This window comes from Musa acuminata, chromosome BXJ1-10 (genome assembly GCF_036884655.1).
Source record: "Musa acuminata AAA Group cultivar baxijiao chromosome BXJ1-10, Cavendish_Baxijiao_AAA, whole genome shotgun sequence".
NCBI classification, from domain to species: domain Eukaryota; kingdom Viridiplantae; phylum Streptophyta; class Magnoliopsida; order Zingiberales; family Musaceae; genus Musa; species Musa acuminata.
In genome coordinates, this window is record NC_088336.1 from 23,354,311 (window position 1) to 23,376,281 (window position 21,971).

The 21,971-nt window shown below is 46.2% G+C and overlaps 4 protein-coding genes and 1 long non-coding RNA gene across 16 annotated transcripts; 3 read left to right on the top strand and 2 right to left on the bottom strand.

Moving 5' to 3' along the window:
• Positions 1-4,944: 4,944 nt before the first annotated feature.
• LOC135595586 (adenine/guanine permease AZG1-like) lies at positions 4,945-6,714 on the bottom strand. The gene has a single exon (XM_065086709.1). It carries the CDS (start codon positions 6,689-6,691, stop codon positions 5,009-5,011), a length of 1,683 nt encoding a protein of 560 aa, XP_064942781.1. The 5' UTR covers positions 6,692-6,714; the 3' UTR covers positions 4,945-5,008.
• A 590-nt stretch (positions 6,715-7,304) lies between these two features.
• Positions 7,305-11,290, top strand: LOC135595587 (uncharacterized). Of its 12 annotated transcripts, none has more exons than XR_010480493.1 (6): positions 7,305-7,544; positions 7,697-7,741; positions 7,816-8,080; positions 8,403-8,474; positions 8,619-8,989; positions 10,774-11,290. It is a non-coding gene; the product is annotated as an uncharacterized LOC135595587 (long non-coding RNA). The 12 variants fall into 12 exon arrangements; XR_010480495.1 differs by having other exon boundaries at positions 7,307-7,741; positions 7,816-7,885; positions 7,985-8,080; XR_010480486.1 differs by having other exon boundaries at positions 7,308-7,544; positions 8,031-8,080.
• LOC135586014 (uncharacterized) lies at positions 9,608-11,998 on the bottom strand. The gene is made up of 4 exons (XM_065086711.1): positions 11,603-11,998; positions 11,046-11,171; positions 10,798-10,968; positions 9,608-9,858 (listed from the first exon to the last, which is right to left on the bottom strand). The coding sequence occupies exons 1-4, from the start codon at positions 11,789-11,791 to the stop codon at positions 9,769-9,771; spliced, it is 576 nt and encodes a 191-aa protein (XP_064942783.1). The 5' UTR covers positions 11,792-11,998; the 3' UTR covers positions 9,608-9,768.
• Positions 11,999-16,912: 4,914 nt separating this feature from the next.
• On the top strand, positions 16,913-18,127 carry LOC135594997 (putative protein NRT1/ PTR FAMILY 2.2). The gene is made up of 3 exons (XM_065085496.1): positions 16,913-17,072; positions 17,164-17,381; positions 17,570-18,127. The coding sequence occupies exon 3, from the start codon at positions 17,696-17,698 to the stop codon at positions 18,125-18,127; it is 432 nt and encodes a 143-aa protein (XP_064941568.1). The 5' UTR covers positions 16,913-17,072; positions 17,164-17,381; positions 17,570-17,695.
• Positions 18,128-18,217: 90 nt separating this feature from the next.
• LOC135594770 (protein NRT1/ PTR FAMILY 2.7-like) lies at positions 18,218-19,039 on the top strand. The gene has a single exon (XM_065085278.1). It carries the CDS (start codon positions 18,218-18,220, stop codon positions 19,037-19,039), a length of 822 nt encoding a protein of 273 aa, XP_064941350.1.
• The last annotated feature ends 2,932 nt before the right edge of the window (positions 19,040-21,971 follow it).

The window sequence follows — 21,971 nt, forward strand, 5'->3', positions numbered from 1 at the left end:
GATGCTCCCCATTGCATGGCATCAGACGCAAGCGTTGTGCACTGCCTTTACTTGCTCGAGTGTCACAATGGCGTCACATAATTGACTCGATACATATGTGACATCTAATTGGACTAGAAATTAATTATATATGCTGCTCGCAAATTGATGAGACAATTTGCTCCATCTACGAGGAAGGAAGGTTTGGTCACAGTAGTCAACTCACTAGCCTTCAGTTTGCTACATAATTTGACATTGTTTACGACCTCAATTCATCTGATTTAGATTATATAATTTATCTTAATTATGATATGATAACAGTGTCACACACACTATATTAACTGCAGATCAGGCCCAATTTTATGCCCAGTTGGGCCGTATCTTTCACAAGCATCGGCCCAATTTTATGCCCACCACAAAAGGCCCAAAAAGGATAGGGGCGTTTTGGTGATTTAACATGGATCGCTGAGGCACCTATAAAAGGGGTGAAGAAGAGGCGGCGCCTCATCATCGTCGCGATCGTGGCGTGGCGTTCCTCGATTTCGCATCCTCCTCTCTTGCGGTTCCATCCCACGAAGCCTCTTCCAGCGCACCGGCTCCTGAGGTACTCTCGCTCTTTCTTCGCCTCGGTTCCGCCGATTTGGTGGTGGTTGGTCTTTCCCCGCAGCCTGATGTCATACGATCTCGATGACACTTTTCTTAGGAAGATCCGATTTCGTAGGTTTTATTGGGAAAAGTAGGATTTTTCTCATTTAGTTCTTTGTCTTTCGTTCAAAACTTGGGTGCTGGATGCTTTGTATGAACATGGTCTACGATCTGTTCTGTGTGTTTCTTTAGAGCGTGATTCATCTTATATTGGCTGTTAGTTTATCTCTGCAATCTTCTTTTCTGATTGTTTAATTAACTTCGCCACGGAATGCCATTGGAATGATTACATTCTGGTGATTCTGTCGTCTCAACCGCTGGCTCAGATTATTATCAGATTGACAATTAAAGTGAAAATCTTGCACTTGCTACGTAATTTTTTGCCCGAGTTCTTTTCACAATCACTCTAAATGATTTGTTTTGCTGTATGCATATCCTTCTATGTAGAGTGGCTTGTCAGTTCTGACATGTTAAGGGGACACATTTATTGCTCGTCTTTGAAATTTGAACAGGAATTGTTTGCTTCATTTCTGGTGATAAAACTGATAAAATCTTTAGCTAGATTACTTGTTTGGCCAGATTTGAAACCAATTAAACAGTGGCCTGTTGTTTTGTATGATATATATGCAATTAATAGGTGATATATTAACAAGGTCGCCAAAGGTAGGCTCAAAGAAGACGATGCACGGATTTATTTTCAGTAGTTGACTAGTGCTGTGGACTTCTGCCACAGCTGCGGTGTCTATCACCGTGATCTGAAATCTGAAAACCTTCTGCTTGATGATAATGAAGGTCTCAGATTTTGGCTCAAGTGCCCTTGCTGTGTCCAAAAAGCAGGATAGTTTGCTCCACACAACTTGTGGTGCATTAGCAGATAAGGTGATCAGCAGAAAAGATTATGATGGTGCAAAAGCTGATATTTGGTCTTAAGGTGTCATTTTGTTTATTTTCATGGCTAATTACTGCCCTTTCCATGATCCAAAGCTGATGATACCGTACAGGAAAATTGGGAAAGATGACCTCAAAGTTCAAATGCCCTGTTTGGTTCTTGTTTGATGTTAGGGGACTCGCACGAATTCTTGACCCAAATCCCAGTAGTAGGATTTCAATTGCAAAGACTATGCAGAATTCTTGGTTTACAAAGGGGCTCGACGACAAGCTACTAAAAAACTGCAAGGCAACACGAGAACATGATTATTCTGATGTTGATGTAGCGTTTTGTTCCTCTGGTAGCAATGCATCGAGGCAAAACAGGAGACGGGAAAACTTACTAATCTAAATGCTTTTGACCCCATCTCTTTCATCAGGATTGGATCTTTCAAGTATATTTGAGGAGACTTGACCACATGATAGAAGCAAAATTCACATCTGACCACCCAGCTTCTGGTATTATCTCAAAACTAGAGGAAGTCATCAAGCTCTTGAAGCTAAAAGTGAAGCAACAGGATCATGGGGTACTAAATATTTAAGGGTTAAAGATCGTAGTGTTTTGGCCGTTGATGCTGAGATCTTTGAGGTTACCCTGCAATTTCACCTGGTGGAGATCAAGAAGGCCATCGAGGTTACCTTGTTGTATGAGATGCTGTGGGAACAGGTCATTAGACCAGCCCTTAGAGAGATTGTCTAGGCATGGAAAGGTAATCAGCAGCAGCAGCAGGCCATCGGGGATTCACCAATATGTTTTTTGGTGAAAGAGGCAGCAATATCTCTGGATTTGTGTTTAGTTCTAATATTATCTTTGTTTAGTTTGTTGTTTACTTTTTAAGTGGCTTTTGTTAAAATGGCAACATAACAACGACAACAAAGCTAAGTCTCAACTATATGGAGTCGGCTACATGCATCTTTTGCCGTCACTGAGATTTGTAAAGTCCCAACAACAACAAAGCTTTTGTTAAAATGTCACCATCTGAGAAATAATACCTGCTTAAGTTGAGGCTGACACATGAAGCATGATATTTGTTAAAATGTCACCTAATTCCTGTTTCTGATCAATGAAATCTTACCTTTTTTTTTTTTTTGCATAGTATGGTAAATTGAGCTTATGTAGATATGGTTCCTCTTCTGGTGTTGCAGGTTACTGTCATGCCTCTGTGCTCTCAGAACTACAATGAATGTGGCATCAGTGGTCTGCACTTTTAATTGGTATGGCTTTCTTGCTTGTTGTTACTCCAGGTCTGTAACCTTCTTCATTGTTCTCTTATTTGTGCAATGGACTTGGAATTGATTGTGTTTGCTGTTGATGAGTCAAAAATAAAATGTCAATTGAATAAAAAGAGATATGGTCAATATTATGTTCCTTTTAGTTCACATGTTAGTGATCTTTTTTTTTTTGTTGTTGTTGAGATTTATACACCAATCCCTCAATTCTTTATGGTTGCATACTTAATGCTTCAGGCAGTCTCCTTACTGATTTAATCTAGGCTATGAAGGTAAAAACACTTGACAACCAAGTCATCTATTAGCTAAAGCACTGACCAGAGATCTGCTTGTAAGTGGAGATCAAGTTTGCCAATAGCTGTCAAAGGAAGTGGGAGTCTGAGCTCTCCAATTTGTTGAGCTTATGACCCAAGGACTGGCCTAGAACAATAAAGAGTTGCAGGAAATAGTGATGTTTTCTGGCATCAGCGCTTACCTCATTCACCTGTCTTGCTTCAGGAACCTGCAAGCTAGCTAAGCATTTGCTGACTTAGATTGATGAGGGTACAACAATTGTCGAGTCCTTTTCAGTCATAGGCTTGGAAAAGTGACCTCTAAAGACCAGCACCATGGGAGTTCAAATTATGGAGTCCACTGCACTTTGTGCACACCAGGATGTTGATCTTAACAGACCACCAAAGGAAGTCCCCTTGATTAGACTTATCAGGTCCTAATAAAAAAAAGGAAAGTTGATTGCTTTAATGATATAAAAGTCACAGTAGTCCTGCTTCTTGTGCCTATCCTACAATCTTAACTTGCACCAGCACCCATTTTTGGACTGTGGAGAAGATTAACTGACAAATCTAAGGTTTAGCAATCATATTCATGGCAGGAGGTTGTGCTTTGTCTTTCCATTTAAATCACTTTCAGGTTCATCTAACTGTAGGTTCAGATCAGTTGTGAGAAAGTTGTCATCATTCCCAGTGTTCAGCAAAAAACAGAGTCATGAGAAGTCTGTTCTATCCAACACTGAGGTACTCATCATTCCATGTGCTTTAAGGAGTGAGTAATGAGGTAGCTGGTCCACACAATTAATATATATCCCACCAGAAAAAAATAGGTAAGCCTTTGCAGTGGTCCAAAACCTATACCCCAAGAAATCTATGATCATGATGAGAATGCACAGGAGTCATGCAGATTGCAGATGCTGAGATGTTAGAGAAGCCATTAAACTACTTAATGAAGCTCTAAGATCAAATCAATTTTGTTGCTCTTCATCTTTTAGCTCCTTGTTGATAGTGATGGCCACATGTGAAGCAGGGTTGCAACTTGATTAGTCTCCTTCAATCCAAACAAGACAAGCAATTCATCAGCTTCAGCCCCCAACCTGCCTTTGACTATATTATCTACTTGCCAACGAGCATGAGGTATTGGATCTCCAAATCTGTGACCATCTACATCACATCTCAATCCTACATTGTCTTGTAGCTGGATAAAACACAGCCAAGACATCATTGTCTTGTGCCTTCACCCCCTGAAACTGTTGTCCCCGCTGTGTGCAAAATCTTCCAACTGCTAATAATGCCCGATCGAGAGATTTGATATGATGGCCTGTGGCCAAATTATTGTTGCAAAGACTGCTGCTCCTCTTCCCTGTGTTTTTGTCCGCAGTCATCTGCGATTGTTCCAGGTTGGGTTAATTGTTTTCTGAGATCCCTCACCTACTCTTCCCTGTGAAGTGTGTGTGGCCCATCCCATGCTCCGGAAACGAAGATTCAAAGGTATCAGGTAAGACCATCAAGGCACAGATGCACAAAAGCTCAGGGAAATGAATGCTTCCCTTTCGGGAGATGCATAAAAGTCAACAACGTTGATAGCAGACGATTAGACTCGATGAGTTCTCCTCCTCTGCTTGTGGACATTTCCAACTCTTCGCCCACATCGTATTCGATGCTTGGCGATGGAGAAGCAGACCCACTCATCACTTGCGTTTGAAGCTGCCTTCCATCGCGGTTTGTGTTGATCACATTTTACGAGTTTCATAACGGAGTACCGTTATATTTCTAACGTAACGCAATCTATAGAAACCGGTATAGAGTACGATGTGTGTGTGTGTGTGTGTGCAGGTTTTTACTAACTATTACTGCGTGAGGGAGACGAAGAAGCAACACAAAAACAAAGAAGAATCCAAATGTACATTCTTGGCACATTGATGATTCCTTTTGATGAATAATAATGGTGATAGTAATCATAGAGCTTGACATGCATCGTCACCGTTGCCACTGCAGCTGTTGCTGACGAGCGGTAAGCTCTTGTTGGCGGGGCCACGGCGAGCCCATGCGGCGTAGGTCCAGTCGCAGGCGTGGAGGACGACGTAGGTGCCGATGCCGCCGATGAGGCCGTAGGCGATGGAGTAGGTGAGGGGCATGAGGAGCATGGTCATGAAGGCCGGGATGGCTTCCTTCATGTCTTCCCACTCGATCTCCACTACGGCCTTCATCATCAGTACCCCAACCAGCACCAGCGGCGGCCCGACCGCCCACGCTGGTATCGACGCCAGCAACGGCGTGAAGAAGAAGGCGAGCAGGAAGTAGCCCGCCACCGTGAGCGCTGTCATCCCTGTTCTGCCCCCCTCCTTGATCCCCGTCGACGACTCGATGAAGGCCGTGACCGGCGACGTGCCCAGCAGCGCGCCCACCACGATGGCGGCCGCGTCCGACATGAAGGCGAAGTACTGCCCCTCGAAGTCCCCGTTGGCGTCCACGTAGCCCGCGAAGCGTGCCATGGAGTAGAGCGTGCCCGTGGTGTCGAGCACGTCCACGTAGAGGAAGGTGACGAGCGCCTCCCAGAAGGGGCCGGTGCCGATGCCCTTGAAGCTGAGCGCTCCCGCCGTGGACTTGATGTGGTGGACGTCCACCACCTTCTTGAAGTAGCGGTAGGCGTCTTCCCCGCTGGGGGTGTCTGGGAAGGCGGTGATGGAGGTGTGGCGGAACCAGGAGACGGCGGTGACGAATACGATGCCGTAGATCATGGCGCCCTTGATGTTCTTGATGAGGCAGAAGGCCATGATGAGGAATCCCACGACGGCGAGCCAGAAGGTGGGGGACTCCATGCGGCCGCGCAGGCAGAGGACGTCGCCGGAGACGGTGCCGCCGGGGATCAGGCCCACGGTGCCGTTATCGAAAGTCTGGACGGGGGCGAGGTAGGCGCGGTACTTGCTGGGGCAGGCGGCGAGGGTGACGAGGGTGGAGGAGCTGTAGCCGACGAGACCCACGCCCTCGTTGTTCTGGAGGCCGATGAAGGCGAGGAAGAGACCGATGCCAGCAGAGGAAGAGATTCGGACGGGGCGGGGCACGAGTTTGGCTAGGCGGGCGCGGAGGCCGAGGGCGGATATGAGCAGGAAGAGGAGGCCCTCGAGGAAGACGGCGGCGAGGGCGGTGCGGTAGGGGAGGTTGCCGGAGCCGTGGAAGCCGACCACGGTGTAGGCGAAGTAGGCGTTGGTGCCCATGCCCGGTGCCAGCGCCAGCGGCAGGTTGGCGAAGGCGCCCATTATGAACGAGCCAATGATGGAGGCGGCAGCAGTAGCGACGATGAGGTCACGGCGAGCGCGGTCGACGCAGGCGGCGTAGCCCGGGTCCACCGGCGGGAAGCTGCAGGAGGGGGATGGGCTGAGGCAGTCATGCACGGAGCAGGTGGCGCCGGAGTCCGAGAGGATGGAGGCGTTCACGGCGAGGATGTACGCCATGGTGAGGAAGGTGGCGGTGCCAGCGCGCAACTCGGTGGTGAAGGTCGTGCCACGCTCCGCCAACTTGAACCGCCGGCCCACCCACGACTTGGCCACCGCCGCGTTGAGCATTCCCAGTCGGGGTCCCCTCCCCGCCATTGACGTCGCCACCACGGTCGTCGGCGACATCTCCGCAGTCGAATCCATCGCCCAAGTGAGACGGTCAGAGAAGTTGGACAGAGTTTACATTAATAACGTCTGTATATATATATATATATAAGCTCAATACTATTGTGATCCTGAGGGTTACAATAATTGATCGTGGGTCCATAGTCATCACGACCACAAATCTTTCACTTTAGTGTTCCTGTACAAACAATAGGAACACACAAGAGAAACGCCACCTTCTCACGTGCCAATCCTGCTCTCTATTAGTTCCTCCTCTCTTCCCCCGTATTTGTCTCCTTTCTTGGAATCTTTTAGACCTTCTGATTGGAATCGGATGGCGACGAAAGCGTCCCCGGCAACCCACGTCAGCAGGTGACGACACTCCCGGTGTGCCATTACGCAAGGGCCCATCATGGCCGTTCAAAGCGGAACGCACGTCCGTGATCGCAACGATTCCGTCGTGATCGATGATTACTATCAAGTAGCAAACATATTGAGCGATCATTGCGTAGCAAACGGAAGCAACTCAATCGTGTTTTGAATCTGAATCAAACTGAATTGAACTCGTAGGAGTAATTATGTGCCGCTATTCTAAACCATTTCAGTTGCGATCGCAAGCTTGCCTTATTACTACTTTAGGCCGGACAAAGCAGGCCGAAGCCCGTAGACCAGAAGCCTGCGCCCGGCCACAGGAACGAAGGCCCCAAGCCTGGCGAGTCGCTGATCGACCGGGGTCAGGCGCCGATCTCCGCGGGGCTTGCGAGCGGGATCGGCACCGCCACGGACGACGATGGTTGTCCGGAGCACGGTTGCGGCGGGGCTGCGCCCACTGGATCGGTGGTTTAATAGTGCTTGAACCATGAATCTCTTTGGTTGCATTGAATTGTTCAAGGTTTATGTTATAGTTTTGAGATTTCTTTTTAGATTTGTGCAACTCCACTTTTGCTTGTGTAGTGTTGGGGGTTCTGGATGTTTCTTGAACTGGCTCGGTGAACTACTCATCTATTCCAGAATTAATGCTGGATTGTGTGGTTCTTTGTTTAGGTGCCGGAGAAAAAGCCCTATCCTTTTCGTGACCTAACGTTTGAGGTAATGTCAGTTTCAAGGTTGATTGTCTCATATGGAGGTTGTCATGTTGATGATTGGTTTCATTGGCTTCGAAGAGAGACAGTTATTGAGCCAGTTCAGTAACTTGACATCTGTTCGAAGGCCATACTCTTCACAGCCAGAAGTGTATGTAGGAAGTGATAAGATGGCTTCTTGTGTCTTTTGCTACCAGTATTTAAGTCGTGAAGGGAGGACAGAAGCTAAATTTTGAATTAATATTGGCAGGATCTGACTTCCAAAATTTCACTGTGAATTAACTGCTGTTTTGCAGGATCACATCCTGGAAGTGACCTGCATTGCTTGTTTTATCTAACGAGCGAGGTAATCCATTGGCCTAATGATATGTTCATTAAAAAAAGCAAAGTATCAGCTGATTTTTAGTTCAATCTTCAGTGATTTGATGAACCCTGTGTCTGGTGAAACTTGATTTGTCTGGGAGCATGTAAGATGATGACCTTTATTAGCTACTTGTACCCTGTTTATTGCTGATATTCATTTTTTTTGTCTCTGTTAAGCTGTTAATGCTGTTTTCCGTGGTAGAATATTTGATGAATCAGTCATAACAAGGGAATTTGACTGGTCTTCTATTGCTGATAGAAAGAGAAATGCCCATATTTACCTTACAATTTGCCTCCATCTCCAGGTACCCAGCTGCTGTACTCCAGTGTCAACAGAGAGATGTGGTATGCTTGCAGTCTGATTAGGAGTCAACATGGTTGGTTCTTTAAATCTCCCTTATGGCCTAATTATATTGTTGTAGTCCTGTCACATTATGAATTTTGGTTCCTGCCGCTGTAATAACAAAAAAAACACACTGCTGAACTTGTTTCTGATTCTACTAATTTGTGTCACAAGGCAGCTTTCGGTTGTGATTCTGTGATTACAGAAGGTCCATTGCCATATTTAAAGGGGCTGATCCACAGTGCGCATGTTGGACAAGGTCCATGGATGGATTTCTGGAACTCCAAGCTATGTTTCTGAGCTTGAGCAACCAGGCCTTCATTATGAAACCTGGACAAGAGGAGGTCCACAGACTAACAGTACATGGTGAAAAGGATGTGCTCCATGACTTAATAGCGATTGGAACAGGGAACTAGTGCATGGGCATTTCCTTGCATGGCTGGTGACAGAAGTGACTTTCGGACTCTTGCATGATGTAACAGTCTCAGCTCGGCTAAAAGCACACTATTTCTCTGTTATCCAATTTCTGAAGAACAATACTCTCTGTAGGTGAGATATCGCATATTTTGTTCTCTGTCTGCATATATAAATATATTCTTAATACATATGTATTTGTATAAACTAGTATTACTCTTAAGGTTTGATTATTACTAAACAAAATCGAATAATTTTGACCTGTCCACAACATTGGAGAGAGCCTTTTACCACATGTAGGCACCATTTTGCATGACTTTAATATGACTATACTGCAGAAAATATTTCCATTTCATAAATTATATCAATTTTCTCTCTCTATCTCATATTTATTTACCTCTTCTTTTCAGAACATGCAAATATTTCCTGTTCAACATATTATTTGTAAACGAACTCTGCTGGTTTCCCTCCATTTTATTTTCCTGAGTAGAAAGAAGATCAGTATATGACAATTACTTTACTCTCTTCCTTTATATGATGTCTCATGATAAAGGAATCTCTCTATGTCCTTACAATTTACACAATTAAATTAAAGTTTAGATGATATGGAAGCTTGCATAAGTTTGTCAGTCACGTTACTGTGTTTTGACATACTGTTCTGGATTTTATTATTAGCAACTAAACTATCAACTGTCATGTACTGTTTCTTTTGTTAACCCTACCTTTCTATGGATAGTACTTTGCATGCATATGTGAATTCTGAAATTTATCCATGCTCTGAAGAACCATATATATAATTTTACATAGGACATTCTACCTTCAAGCCAGGGCTGTAACAACCCAATTACAGTAGATGAAAGGTTAATAAAAGGTTGCATTGGTAGTCATAAGAAGTCTCCTGCTATATATATCTGTCATTCTGGATCAGAACTCTTGGTGCTAGTCTTGATGGCTTGCAGAACTGCTTGTTTCACCATTTGAGCATCCATCCTTGCCACTTGAATCTGAAAATTTTATGAATCTTGAATGAACATATATTTCTCACTAATGGAAACCCAAATGTGCCATATGTTTCATTTCTTGTTGACATTAGTATCTATGATAATCTTTATTTATTTTTCCAGGTTTGTAGTTAACCGTAAATTATTTTGCTACACTTCACTTCAAGAGAGATGTACATTTGTTTGTATGCAGAGGGTTTCAATGTCAATGAATATCTAGCATGGACTGAAATCTTTGTCCTCGAACAATATTTCCCTCGAGGCATTTGCATCATGAGGATGCATAGGTTGCAATCATGTCCACACAATCTATACCTACGAAGGGAAAATGAACTAATCACTAGTTCGAGAGCTCATATTACCAATGGACAACAAACTAGTTTTGCATATCTAGATTTTTCCCGCATGAAGAAGTATTGTTCAAGCAAACAAGCATGTATACTCAAAGATTTTGAGGAATTCATTTTAGGTGCATGTACAATAGAAACAATGAGGAAGAATTTTGGAGGTTCATGTCATTGAGGTTGCCAAAAAAAATGCTAGGATACATAGAAACAAGCATGACAAACATATACATGCACAAAACAGATGCATGGAATGGCATGTACACTACTTGAAAATAAAGAATCAAACCCATCAGGGTGAAAGATTTTAACCTCTATATCTCTCTAGAAGATTACTCGTCTTTAGTAACCTAATGTCATGAAATAAGTTATGATATATAAGGTCAACCCAACCCACGCTAGGGTTTCTGTAGTGTATTTTGAGTCTGCACAAGATTTTCTAGCTATAACATTATTCAGCATAGTGTTTGTATATCATTTAGTTAGTTGATCAATATATATGAAAATGTTTAGATACGAGAAACTCTTTGGTTTTAGCTTGCCTAGTTAGCTAACTTCAAGTGTATATTTGCAGGTAAATATTGATCTTGCATCTTACATCTCCTCCAACTGCTTCTAGGCGAAATGTATCAGTACAAGTAGCCTTAGCTTGCACGACACTGAGTCCCAGCTTCTCAAAGGCTTCCAAAATGGAGACGAGCAATCCCGGGTAGCTCTTCCCCGAAGAGATATTTATGAGGAACCCCTTCTGTAGGGCTTCAACAGTTACCTGCAGAGATGGACACCAGCTTCAACAGTGAGTAAACCAGTCCCCCAAGCAAAGGCAATGATTGGAATCAAATTTACCATAGGTAGTGTGTTGTCGTCGATTCTGTTTTGTGTGCATGCAATCTCTCGATTCAACTTATCGACCTTCTTCTTTAACTCTTCGATGTATTTTGATGCGTCCATTATGATAGATGTCTTGTTTAGCTGCCATGGAAACAAAAAAAGAATGATTCAGGTCATAATTAGTGTGATATTCAGCAATGTAAAACCAGTGTTCTTTAAATTTTCCTTCCATCAAATTCTTGGAAAAGGGAACCATCTCATTCTTCTATATGCCAACATAGTGAAAGAAATCCTGTGTATTTGCTTGAACTTTGAACATGTTTTATCAGAGTCAGAGAAATCTTAGAACAAAATTTAATGCGTCTTAGCGACAAAAACTGAACCAAAACAAAAAATCACAAACACACATTCACAACTCGATGGAGATTTTGGATGTGTTATCTGCTCATTCTTCAGGAAATAAAAAAAAAGAAAAAAAAGGAAAAATCAACTTGTCATGCATGTTTATGGAAGTTGGGAGAACAGAGAACAGATTGTTTCAGAGACAAATGATGAGTGATAGAGCAAATTACTGCATGAGAGTGCGTAATCGATCGAAGGAGTTGCAGCTTCTCATGGAAAGCAGCTCTCTTGTGCTCCCGAGACACCATGACTCTCTCTCTCTCTCTCTCTCTCTCTCGCTCGCGCAGAGCTATTGGGGAGGTCTGGTGACTGCTTAAAAAGAGGAAGAAGCGCCCGTATGATCCATCTGCTGATCGCATCCACTGTCATCCTTAGTGTTCTACCAAAATTACCTGACTGCCCCTTGGCGTTTCTGCAGTCACCGGGGCCTCCATTGTTGCCCTGCTAAGAAACCTACAGCTCCATCTACTTAACACTCGCTAATTGATGCAGTATGCCATCTAATCTTCTCGTCGCACTGCTCTCCGTCATATAAAACTGCTTCAGGCAACCATCCAAGGAGATGAGTTTGATCTCACAACGTTCCCGGCCTGTGCTACACAACAAGGGGACGCAATAAGAAAAGGAGATGATGAGTTTGATCTCCCATCCTATCTTGCCTTGGGCTGAGGTCAAGCAAGATATTAGTGCCTCATTCCCCGTCACGCTCGTAGGATTCCTGTCACCACCACCACCTTGTCGTCATGCATCTTTTGCTCGTTCCTATCTTCATTCCTGTGTGATAGATCGTCATCCGATGACTTGACGTGCAATGCACGTGCACGGATCTAATGAACAGCCATGTCATGATAATAACCCATCAGTGCAAATTTGTTCACACTGAGTTCCTAATGAATGAAGAGAGAGAGAGAGAGAGAGGAATCTACTCGTGATGGGAGCGACATGGAAAGCAGCGACGGCGTCAAGGGAGAGTTGTTTTCGTGTGGGTGCTACGTGGGATAGAGGGCAAAGGCACAAGGCGTTGAGGGGTTGGGAGTTTGTATTGTTTTGGGGGTGGAGTGAGTTGTGAATGCCTCCAAGTGCTTCTCACGGGGCTTCTCCCCTCGTCACCTCTGTATTCCGTTCTCTCTCTCTCTCTCTCTCTCTCTCTCTCAGAGATATCAGTTTCAATTCAGAGCATGTTATACACTTGTAAAGACGTAGAATCATAACCCGAATCAGATTAAGAAATCAGGCATGCACATCAAGGTGATAAAACATGAATGATGACAACAAAGCATCAAAGATCTGAAATGTGAATATGTTGGATGATTTCTCATCTTCTACCTTCACAATAATTATGTGATTAATTTCATTTTTTTACCACCACCAATATGAGAAACAGCATAATCTATCTCAAGCACCCATCATGAGAAATGATTCTTCTGCAGGATTCTCCCAGGAAGCAGCACAGGAATATATGTAGGACACTTTCAGTTGCATTAGCCCTATCCACTAATGTCTTTCTATCATGAAATTATTGACACATATCATTACACTATGTCTCTTCTCGAAGAAATAAATCTTGGGTGCTGCATCCAAATCAATCCATGTGATGTGCAATCATGATGATCCCTCACCTGTCCTCTTATTTTATATATCCTATTTACTGGGTTGAACTATAATCACCAACCAAAGGTTGAACTATAAGTCCTCAAATGGCTTTGGAAAAACTTGCTGGTTTATGCTTTCTAAATGGCTTCATCATTCTTCCACCTGCATCTATTTGTCGCCTAAAAGAACAGGGTTGGGTGGATGTGATAACAAGAGAAAGAAGATGGATACAGAAGAGGTATAATAATGGCACTACCAATAACAACACAAGCGACCACTGTTGTCCTTTTTGTTTTACTTCTCCAACGCAATCATTGTCAAAACCAATTGGCATTTATTGACTCATCTTCCTCGATCATAAACCTAAGAGAACATATATGTGATCTACTGCTGTTCCCATTCACTATCGTCACTTGTTTGGTTGGGTGATTCGTGTCCTTGGGATGCTATTCACTACCCATATATGAGATGAGGTGGGGCTGCTGCCGTCTCCGGGAACTCTGGGCATCCATGGGCACAGTATCAAGCTTATCTAACCCTGTTCTAGCTCGGAAAGAGATCCCAACAGTGAGCAGATAAGCAATTCTTTTGAGGGTGATATGCACAGTTGCAGATCATGAGTGAGAGACCAAGGAATCAATCACATGAGAGCCCTGTAGGGTTTCCATGCAGCCTGTTGTCCCTGAAGCATCACTGCCGTGACGCTCACAAGACTCGAACAAGCAGCCTCTCTCTCTCTCTCTCTCCCTGCAATGCTCTCGTGACCTCTGATGAGAGAGGCTTTTGGCTTACTGACCACTCGTGAGTGGTGAGCATCCATTCTCGAAATGGGATCGAGGGGTTTTGCTTGAGCTCGAGATGCGTCCGTGTCCACAAACTCCTCCCACTGCTCTCATGCAAACCTGCGTTGTCTCCACGCTGCATGCATCGACAAAGCACGTACCAGCCTGTTCACATGCATGTATGCACCTCGCTGTCCTCTCCCTCCTCTATGTTCGTCATAACTCAGCCATGTATGTACCCACACACACACACACACTCACTCACTCACACCTCACCCTCTCCTCTGCTTTCTGCATGCCTTGTGCGTCGCCTTCCTCTAGTGCTCCAACCCTAAGTGTTAAGGCTTCATCGTTCATCCAGGATTCAGCTTTCCTCACAGTGGAATGAGCTTGTTTCTTTCCCTTTAGACGTGTCCCTCGCTGTATCGTCACAGGCAGAAGTTACTCGCTGGATCTGAAGAGGGTCATGATGCAGAAAACTTGCAGCTGTACATGTCTCGGTCGTATCTATCATTCACAGAGCTACTAACCATATACACTCCCTACTGTTGCAACACGAAACATAATGCGGTGGTTTTTCATGTGAGATTTCTCGATCGCAGCTTATTCCAACATTACTCGACAGCCAATGGATATCCACTATCATTTTGTTGTTCACATGCATCAGATGAAGAGCAAGAAACAATATATACAAAGGAACAGGCCAAAGAGGCCTCACGTGGAGAACATAGCAGCGTTGTCACACCTACCAAAACTTGGCATTAGGTTTTGGCGACTTCCTCTTGCTATCTATCACCACAAGGATGGATGGACGGATAGATACAGCGGTGTGGCATCCAATCTTTGGGAAATAATACAAGCTTGCCGCCTCCATCGACATGACTGCGGCCAAGAAATCTGCTGGCCACCTGTTCGATTCAAGTTGGCAGTGACCGTGCTGTTGTTCCTCTGTTTCAACCCCCCGGAGAGATATGTACATGATATGAGAACCATCTAGTCTTGCATTTGAATCCAAAAGGCGAAAAGAAGGAAGAAAGAAAGATGGAAGTCCCAATGCATGAGCTGTGTGCACTGCATGGCAGGATGTCAGGATAAATACAACATTGTCTTTAAGCAATTTGGATGACATAAATCTTTTCTTGAATTGAGATCTCAGAGAAATTCAAGATGCTTCTGATGGCCAGACATAAAGGCAATTTGAGATATTTATTGATGTTTTAGATAATACTACATACGATCATCACATCCAGTCGGGCAACGAATGCTTGGTTAAGGCCAATAAAGGCTCCTATTTCTTATCATCCATCGAAGTGGAATCAACAGAAAGATTTGTGCAACCAAAAAGGAGTTCAAAGCTATTTTGTTTGATTTGACTTTTGTCCTAACATGCGTGAGCATATCGCCGGTGGGAAAGCAGCGCAAGAAAAGGCTTCAACCACACCGTCATTGTCATATGAATCTTACTGTTGCTGCACCATCCCCATGACCCCAATTCAATTGGGAAAAAGGAGGAGGAGGAAGAAGAGAAAGAAGAAGAAGAAGAAGAAGAGAACGTGTTTGTGCGATACACATACTAAGCTATGTTCTTCTGATTTGTTTTCCTACAGAAAATTAACTCTACACAGTGTGTGACAGCGAGAAGCATGCAAGAAAAGGGAAGAGAGAAGAAGATGGAGGGGGGGGGGGGGTGACAAACAGTTGCTGTGGCACCATCACCATCTTTTTGCAGCTGTGCTTGCTGCCGTGCTTGTCTGCTTGTACTTCGACAACCCTCTCGTGACTCCTCCCTGTTCACCGTCGTTCTCTTAGGACGCTACAAGTAACTCCCCAAGCACTCATCAAGAGTTTGCTCTTGTCTTGTGTTTCTTGGCAGACTGTCACTTCCAAAAACTACCCTCTCTCTCTCTCTTGGAGCATCTGCCACAGTTAAAACAAAGATACCGCTGCTGGAAAGATACTCTTCATCATCTAAAACAAAGAAAACAAAGGAAAAGATGAGTTGTATGGCAAGGAGCATTAATTGCTGTAACGTCTGTAGGATTCTCAGACTACCAATCTATTCATCTTGTTTTATGCATTACTGCTACCCGTTGTTTGGATCTTCTCTGACTGTATTAGCTTGGAGGGGGATGCTCTATATATCCATGGATTTACATGAGCTTCCGAGGTTTTTTCCTCTGGATTTTGTTTCTGCTGATATGTATTTGATCTCATTTGGCCTGTTCTAAGATTCTGATGATATACCACCAAAGGTCACGTGAGGGGAGAACTCATGAAAGTACATTCACATGCAATTGCACCAACTCAAAACAAACTAATTAAAGCGTAAAGTGGAGAGAGATGTGAGTTCCCGGTAGTCTTCTTGTACCTCTCGGAGCAGGAAAAATATCTCGCTGGATTTGTGTGATTTAGTGAGGAGAGAGGGTGTGTGTGTGGGGGCGGGAAGATAAGGTGAGCACCAAAGGACAAGCAAGTCTTTTGTTGGTTTACATGCCTGCATGGCTCCATGGAAGTACTGCAAGTTTTGGCTTTTACAGGGTGAATGAGTGGTAATGCAACAAGGAGAGAGTTACGAAGGAAGGTGATGCGTGCATGGCATTCATTCCATGGCGATATCCAACTGGTCACTCTCATGGTGGCCAGAGCAGCCCATCTCCTCTCACAAGATGGCCTGTAAACTTTTCCTTTCCTGTTTTTGCAGCATTTCATGATCCATTGTGCATGATTCCTATTGCGGTTTTTCTAAATCCTTTTCCCTTTTCCAGAAAATATTCTTCTTCAAAGGCATGGAAAGGAATTCATGTGCTATATCGGATGAAATATTCATTAGGCCTTAGTTTGTGGCCCAAGATAAGCCCGATCTATTAATGTGCTGATCCAATCTATTTGGATTCACTCCTGGATCTAATCGGGCTACTAGCTTATGGCCCAAGTGTACGACCTTTTGGTACATGTGGTTTGGGTGTCTGAGAGTACTATCACGATAACGATGACAGTGGGCCAAAGCTCGCACGTTCCGATTCAAGACGAGATAGATAACAGTGTTCCGATTATGAAAGAGGAACCCCCGGCATTGAAATGATGTAACATATTGTAATGAACGACGAATCTCGTTTGCTACTTTCCTCCTTCCCTGAGATTTGCAGAGGAGAAACATGAGCGAGGAGGAGGATGGAAGATGGAGCTTCTGAACGATATAAGCTCATCGTTAACGAAGCTCAGAATGCTAACAAAGGGGGTTGGATTACAGTTGCCTTCATCATAGGTCTCCCTCTTCATCTCTCTCTCTCTCTCTCTCTCTCTCTCTCTCTCTCTCTCTGTGAACCGTGATCTGAGTACGGTTGTTGAGCTCTTAGGGAGCATGCTGGGGCAGGGGCTGGCACTCACCGGCGCAATGGGCAACCTGGTGGTGTACCTGATATAGGAGTACAACTTCAATGCCGTAGACGCCGCCCAGATCGGGAACATCGTCCAAGGCTGCACTAGCCTTGCCCCGTTGGCCGGCGCCGTCGTCTCAGATGCCTTCTTTGGGTGCTACCCAGTCGTCGTCTTCTCCGTCATCGTCACCTTCGTGGTACTCATCCTACTACTAATTCAGTCCTAATATTATCCACGTGATGTTTAGGCCAATTCGTCATGCTCGATATTAGATCGGCTCTGATGTCGTAAGTCACGTTTTTATTGATTCATTATTATACAATGGAATGCTAATTAGAAGAATAGCATTTGGGCTGTGTTCTCATCAATCTTCATCGCAAGTAGTCTTTGATCCTCTTCACACTGACCGCCGCCTTCCGGTCGCTGCAACCACCCCCATGTGCGTCCATCTCCGACGCTTGCGTGCCATCGGCGGGTCAGCTTGCGTTCCTCTACACGGCGGTGGGGCTGATGGTCGTCGGGTCCGGCGGGACACAGTTCAACATGCTCACCTTTGGAGCCCACCAATTCGACAGCGTCGGCGACCGGGACGTCTTCTTCAACTGGTCCATCGTCGTCATGTACGCCGTCGGCATCATCGGCTCTACCTCCATCGTCTTCGTCGAGGACTCCATCAGCTGGGCGTTGGGCTTCGGCGTGTCAGCGGCGGCGAACGCCAACGCCGTGGTGCTTGTGCTCCTTGGAAGCAAGCATTACCGAAGGCCGGCGGCATGCGGAAGCCCCTTCACTGGACTGGCCCGTGTGGCCGTTGCCGCTATAAGGAAGTGGGATGTTGTGGTGGCAGAGGATGACAGCAAATATGCCCACGGGACATCTGAGCTCGATGAGTCAATCAACCTTCGACCGAGTCAACGATTTAGGCGTGTTGAGTCAAAGTTTTAGTAGGAATGCGACAGTTGCTGCCTAAATTGATCTATCAAAACAACTGCCATGCACTGTTCCGTCCTTCGACTTTGTACAGTTTACGGTGCAATGAGATCTACTTCTGATGTCTCCAGCTTTCTGAACCGGGCCGCATGGATCTGCCATGGCGACACGCGGCCGGACGGCTCCATCGCCAAGCCATGGAGCCTCTGCACCGTCCAACAATTAGAGGACTTCAAGTCCCTTCTCCGTGTCTTCCCTCTCTGGAGCGCCTCCATCTTCCTCAGCGTCTCCATCGGCATCCAGCTCATCCTCACCGTGCTCCAGGCCCTCACCATGGACCGCTCCCTCGGCCCCCGCTTCTCCATCCCCGCCGGCTCCATAGTCGTCTCCTCCTTCGTTTCCACCGTCGTCTCCCTCTTACTCCTCGACCGCCTCATCCTCCCGCTCTGGCAAAAGCTCAGCCCGCGCCCCCCGAGGCCTCTGCTGCGCATCGGCCTTGGCCACATCATCAACACCGCCGGCATCGCGGCGTCCGCCTTGGTGGAGAGAAAGCGTGCGAGCATCGTTCGGTCACACCAAGCGGAGAGCCAGCATGGCGACTGGGTCGTGCCCATGACCGCGCTGTGGCTGGTGCTGCCGTTGGCGGTGACCGGAGTGGCGGACGCGCTGCACTTGCCGGGCCAGGTGGCGCTATACTTCCAGGCGTTCCCGAGGTCGCTGAGGAGCACTGCGACAGGGATGATGGCGCTGATCATCGCTCTCGGATTCTACCTGAGCGCCGCCATGGTGGACATGGCTCGGAGGGTCACCGGGTGGCTGCAGGACGACATTAACGGCTCGAAGGTGGAGAACGTGTACCGGCTCGTGGCGGGGTTGACTCTGGTCAACTTCGGGTACTACGTGTTATGCGCAAAGCTTTACGAGTAGAGTATCCTATTAATTAGAACACTGCTCAGCAACGTTAAAGTGTCATAATTATTATTTGAATAAATTTGAGTCATTTAGGATTTTTTGTGTATATGATAAATAAAATAAAATAAATAAAAATATAAAATTAAACCATTTATTAGGACATTAACTTACCTTCAAACTACTATTCATAGTCACATCAACATTAAGATCAACATAACGGACCATACCGCCTGATCAACGTTGTCCCGCAAAAATCAAGATGGCACCGATCAAGTATAGCATCGACCTGTAAAAGTTGGGACGGTGTCGACCAAGTACAATATCATCCCGTAAAGATCGAGATAGTACCGATCGAGGTCAACGCTGACCCATAAAAGTCGGGATGACGCTGACCAAGTACAGTGTCGTCCCACAAAGATCAGGACGGGGCCGACCGAGTATAGCGTCATCCCATAAAGGTCGAGACAGCATCAAGTATGAGGCGACGATTCGACGCCATGGCACTAAGGATGCCCAACATCTACTCCAAGAGGAAGCACGTCACCCGATGGGTCAGCAGCTATAAATATGACATGTACGACCAATCCTCGGGAGAAGGATAAAAACCCATCGTGGGCCGGTGACAGGGATCGGCTCTTGGTCCATTTTCTATCTAGTTCTAACAAAATCTTCGGAGGGGTCAAAATCAGGAACCACCTTCCTAACCCTGACCTGTGTGCAATAGTAAAACGGAGGGCGACTAATAAAAGGGGGAGTCTCTATATCTTGAAGTCAAAGCCCAAGTCCAACCCCATCGGATGACGACTCCCGTCGCCCGAGTACCGACGTGGATGATCTTGCGCACCCGGGACTGAACTAAGCCATGCTGACCCCTCAACCACGGTGTAAAGGATCACTATCATATTGGCGCTAGAATGAGGGCTCGATGACGCAGGATCAATCCCAACAAGGCAATGTGCCCGAACACTTGGGTAACGAGTGCCTCCAGACCCACTTAACTCTGGGGTTTGGGGAGCCACACCTACCTCCCCCCGAGCAGGAGGCCAACGGCTCCGTAACAACCCTTGGGAATGACTACCGCTCAACCTTCCATCTCTTTCGAGGCGTTCTTCAACATGACACACCAAGTTCAAGTTTTGGCTAGGATGATACAAACCATCGTTCCCCTCGTTCCTCACCTCGGACAACTCTCGACGCTCCCGGCAATGCCACAGCGGGAGTCGCCACCTCCTACTCCCACATAGCCTCCACCCTCTCCAGTGCCACCCTTGGTTCCCTGGCAGCCTGGGACGACGAACGTCACCTCATCACCTGAGCGGTAGTTGAGTCTGAGGCCAGTGTCCATGTGCAACGCATGAAGCCTCCAACACCTTCGCTCCGACAGTCCTGAGCCCGAGCGCCGGTTGAGTCTAAGGCCAGTGCCCATGCGCAACGCATGAAGCCTCTGACACCTCCACTCCGACAGTCCCAAGCCTGACACACTGTTGTCCGACTCGGCAAACTCTCTACTTGCACAACTGTGCTCGGTAAATCCGAAGAGGTTGGTGAGGCCTCTTCAGGAGGATTGCTTTTCGCACTCGAGATTCAGGACAAGCCAGTCCCTCCAAGCTTTTGCCTCATTCTCGAAGCCTATGACATCGGCTTCGACCTGACGGAACATGTCGCTATCTTTCGAGCCTAAATGGCCCTATATGACACTTCGAATGCCCTCATGTGTAAGGTGTTCCCCACCTCGTTCCGAGGCCCAACTCATATGTGGTACAGTCGACTCATACGAGCCTCGATCGCCTCCTTCGATCAGTTGGCCAAAGAGTTCGAGCATAACTTCTTGGCCAATGTGCGACCGAAGCCGTCCGCAGCTTTGCTCCTCGGTCTCAGCCAAAAGGATGATGAGCCGCTTTCGCATTTTGTGACACACTTTGCTACTGAAATCCGGGTGTTGCCCGATGCTCATCCCTCTTTGATAATGTAGGCATTCTTGATGGGACTCTAACTTTCTAGATTCTTCTAGACACTGGTCAAGCGGTCGCCTACGGCTATCCCCGAAATGCTTTAATGTGCTAACCAATACGTAGCCGCTGAAGCATTAATGGCAGGAAGGCGCGAGGAGCATAATAGGCCATGAGCAGAACCAACCCGAGGGCAAGCCTTGGCGCCGCCAAGAAGGAGGATTGACTTACCTGGCACACCACTCCCGAGGCCTACACTCCTACCTTTAAATTCCTCCAGGACGGAGATATTCCTGCGGATCAGAGAGAGGGGCCTCTTGAAAGCCCCAAACCTAATGAAGGCACCATGAGAGCTCAGAGACCGCTTGAAGTATTGTCAGTTTCATCGTGATTATGGACATGACACCAAGGAGTGTCGTGACATCAAGAACCATATCGAAAAACTCATACGTTGAGGGCACCTGGGTTGTAACATCGGGAGGCCACACGAATTGTCGCCTCATCCTTCGGGGCCGAACGAAAAGCAGATTGATGTGATCAGTGGCAGTTCGACATCGGGGGGAGATAGCATGGCGGGACGGAAGGCTTATGCCCAAGCAACCGTAGAAAAGTGCCCAAGGCAACCCCAAGTGCTCGAGATTACCTTCTTGGTAGGAGAAACCAAGTACCCGGAGCATGACGACGCACTAATCATCTCGGCTAGGATCGCTAATGCTTGGGTTAAAAGGATCGTGGTGGACACTGGGAGCTCCGCTGATGTCCTGTACTTCGATGCCTTCTGGAAACTCAGCCTGACCAAGGAAGACCTCGCCCCAATTCAATCAACGCTTACCAGATTTACAGGTGATTCCATTTCATCCCTCGGCACAACCGTCCTACCAGTCACCCTGAGCGAAGACCCCCAAGTCAAGATGATCATGGTAACCTTTATGGTGGTGGAACTCCCCTCAGTATACAACACCATCTTGGGCTGACCAACCCTCAATAAGCTCAGAGCA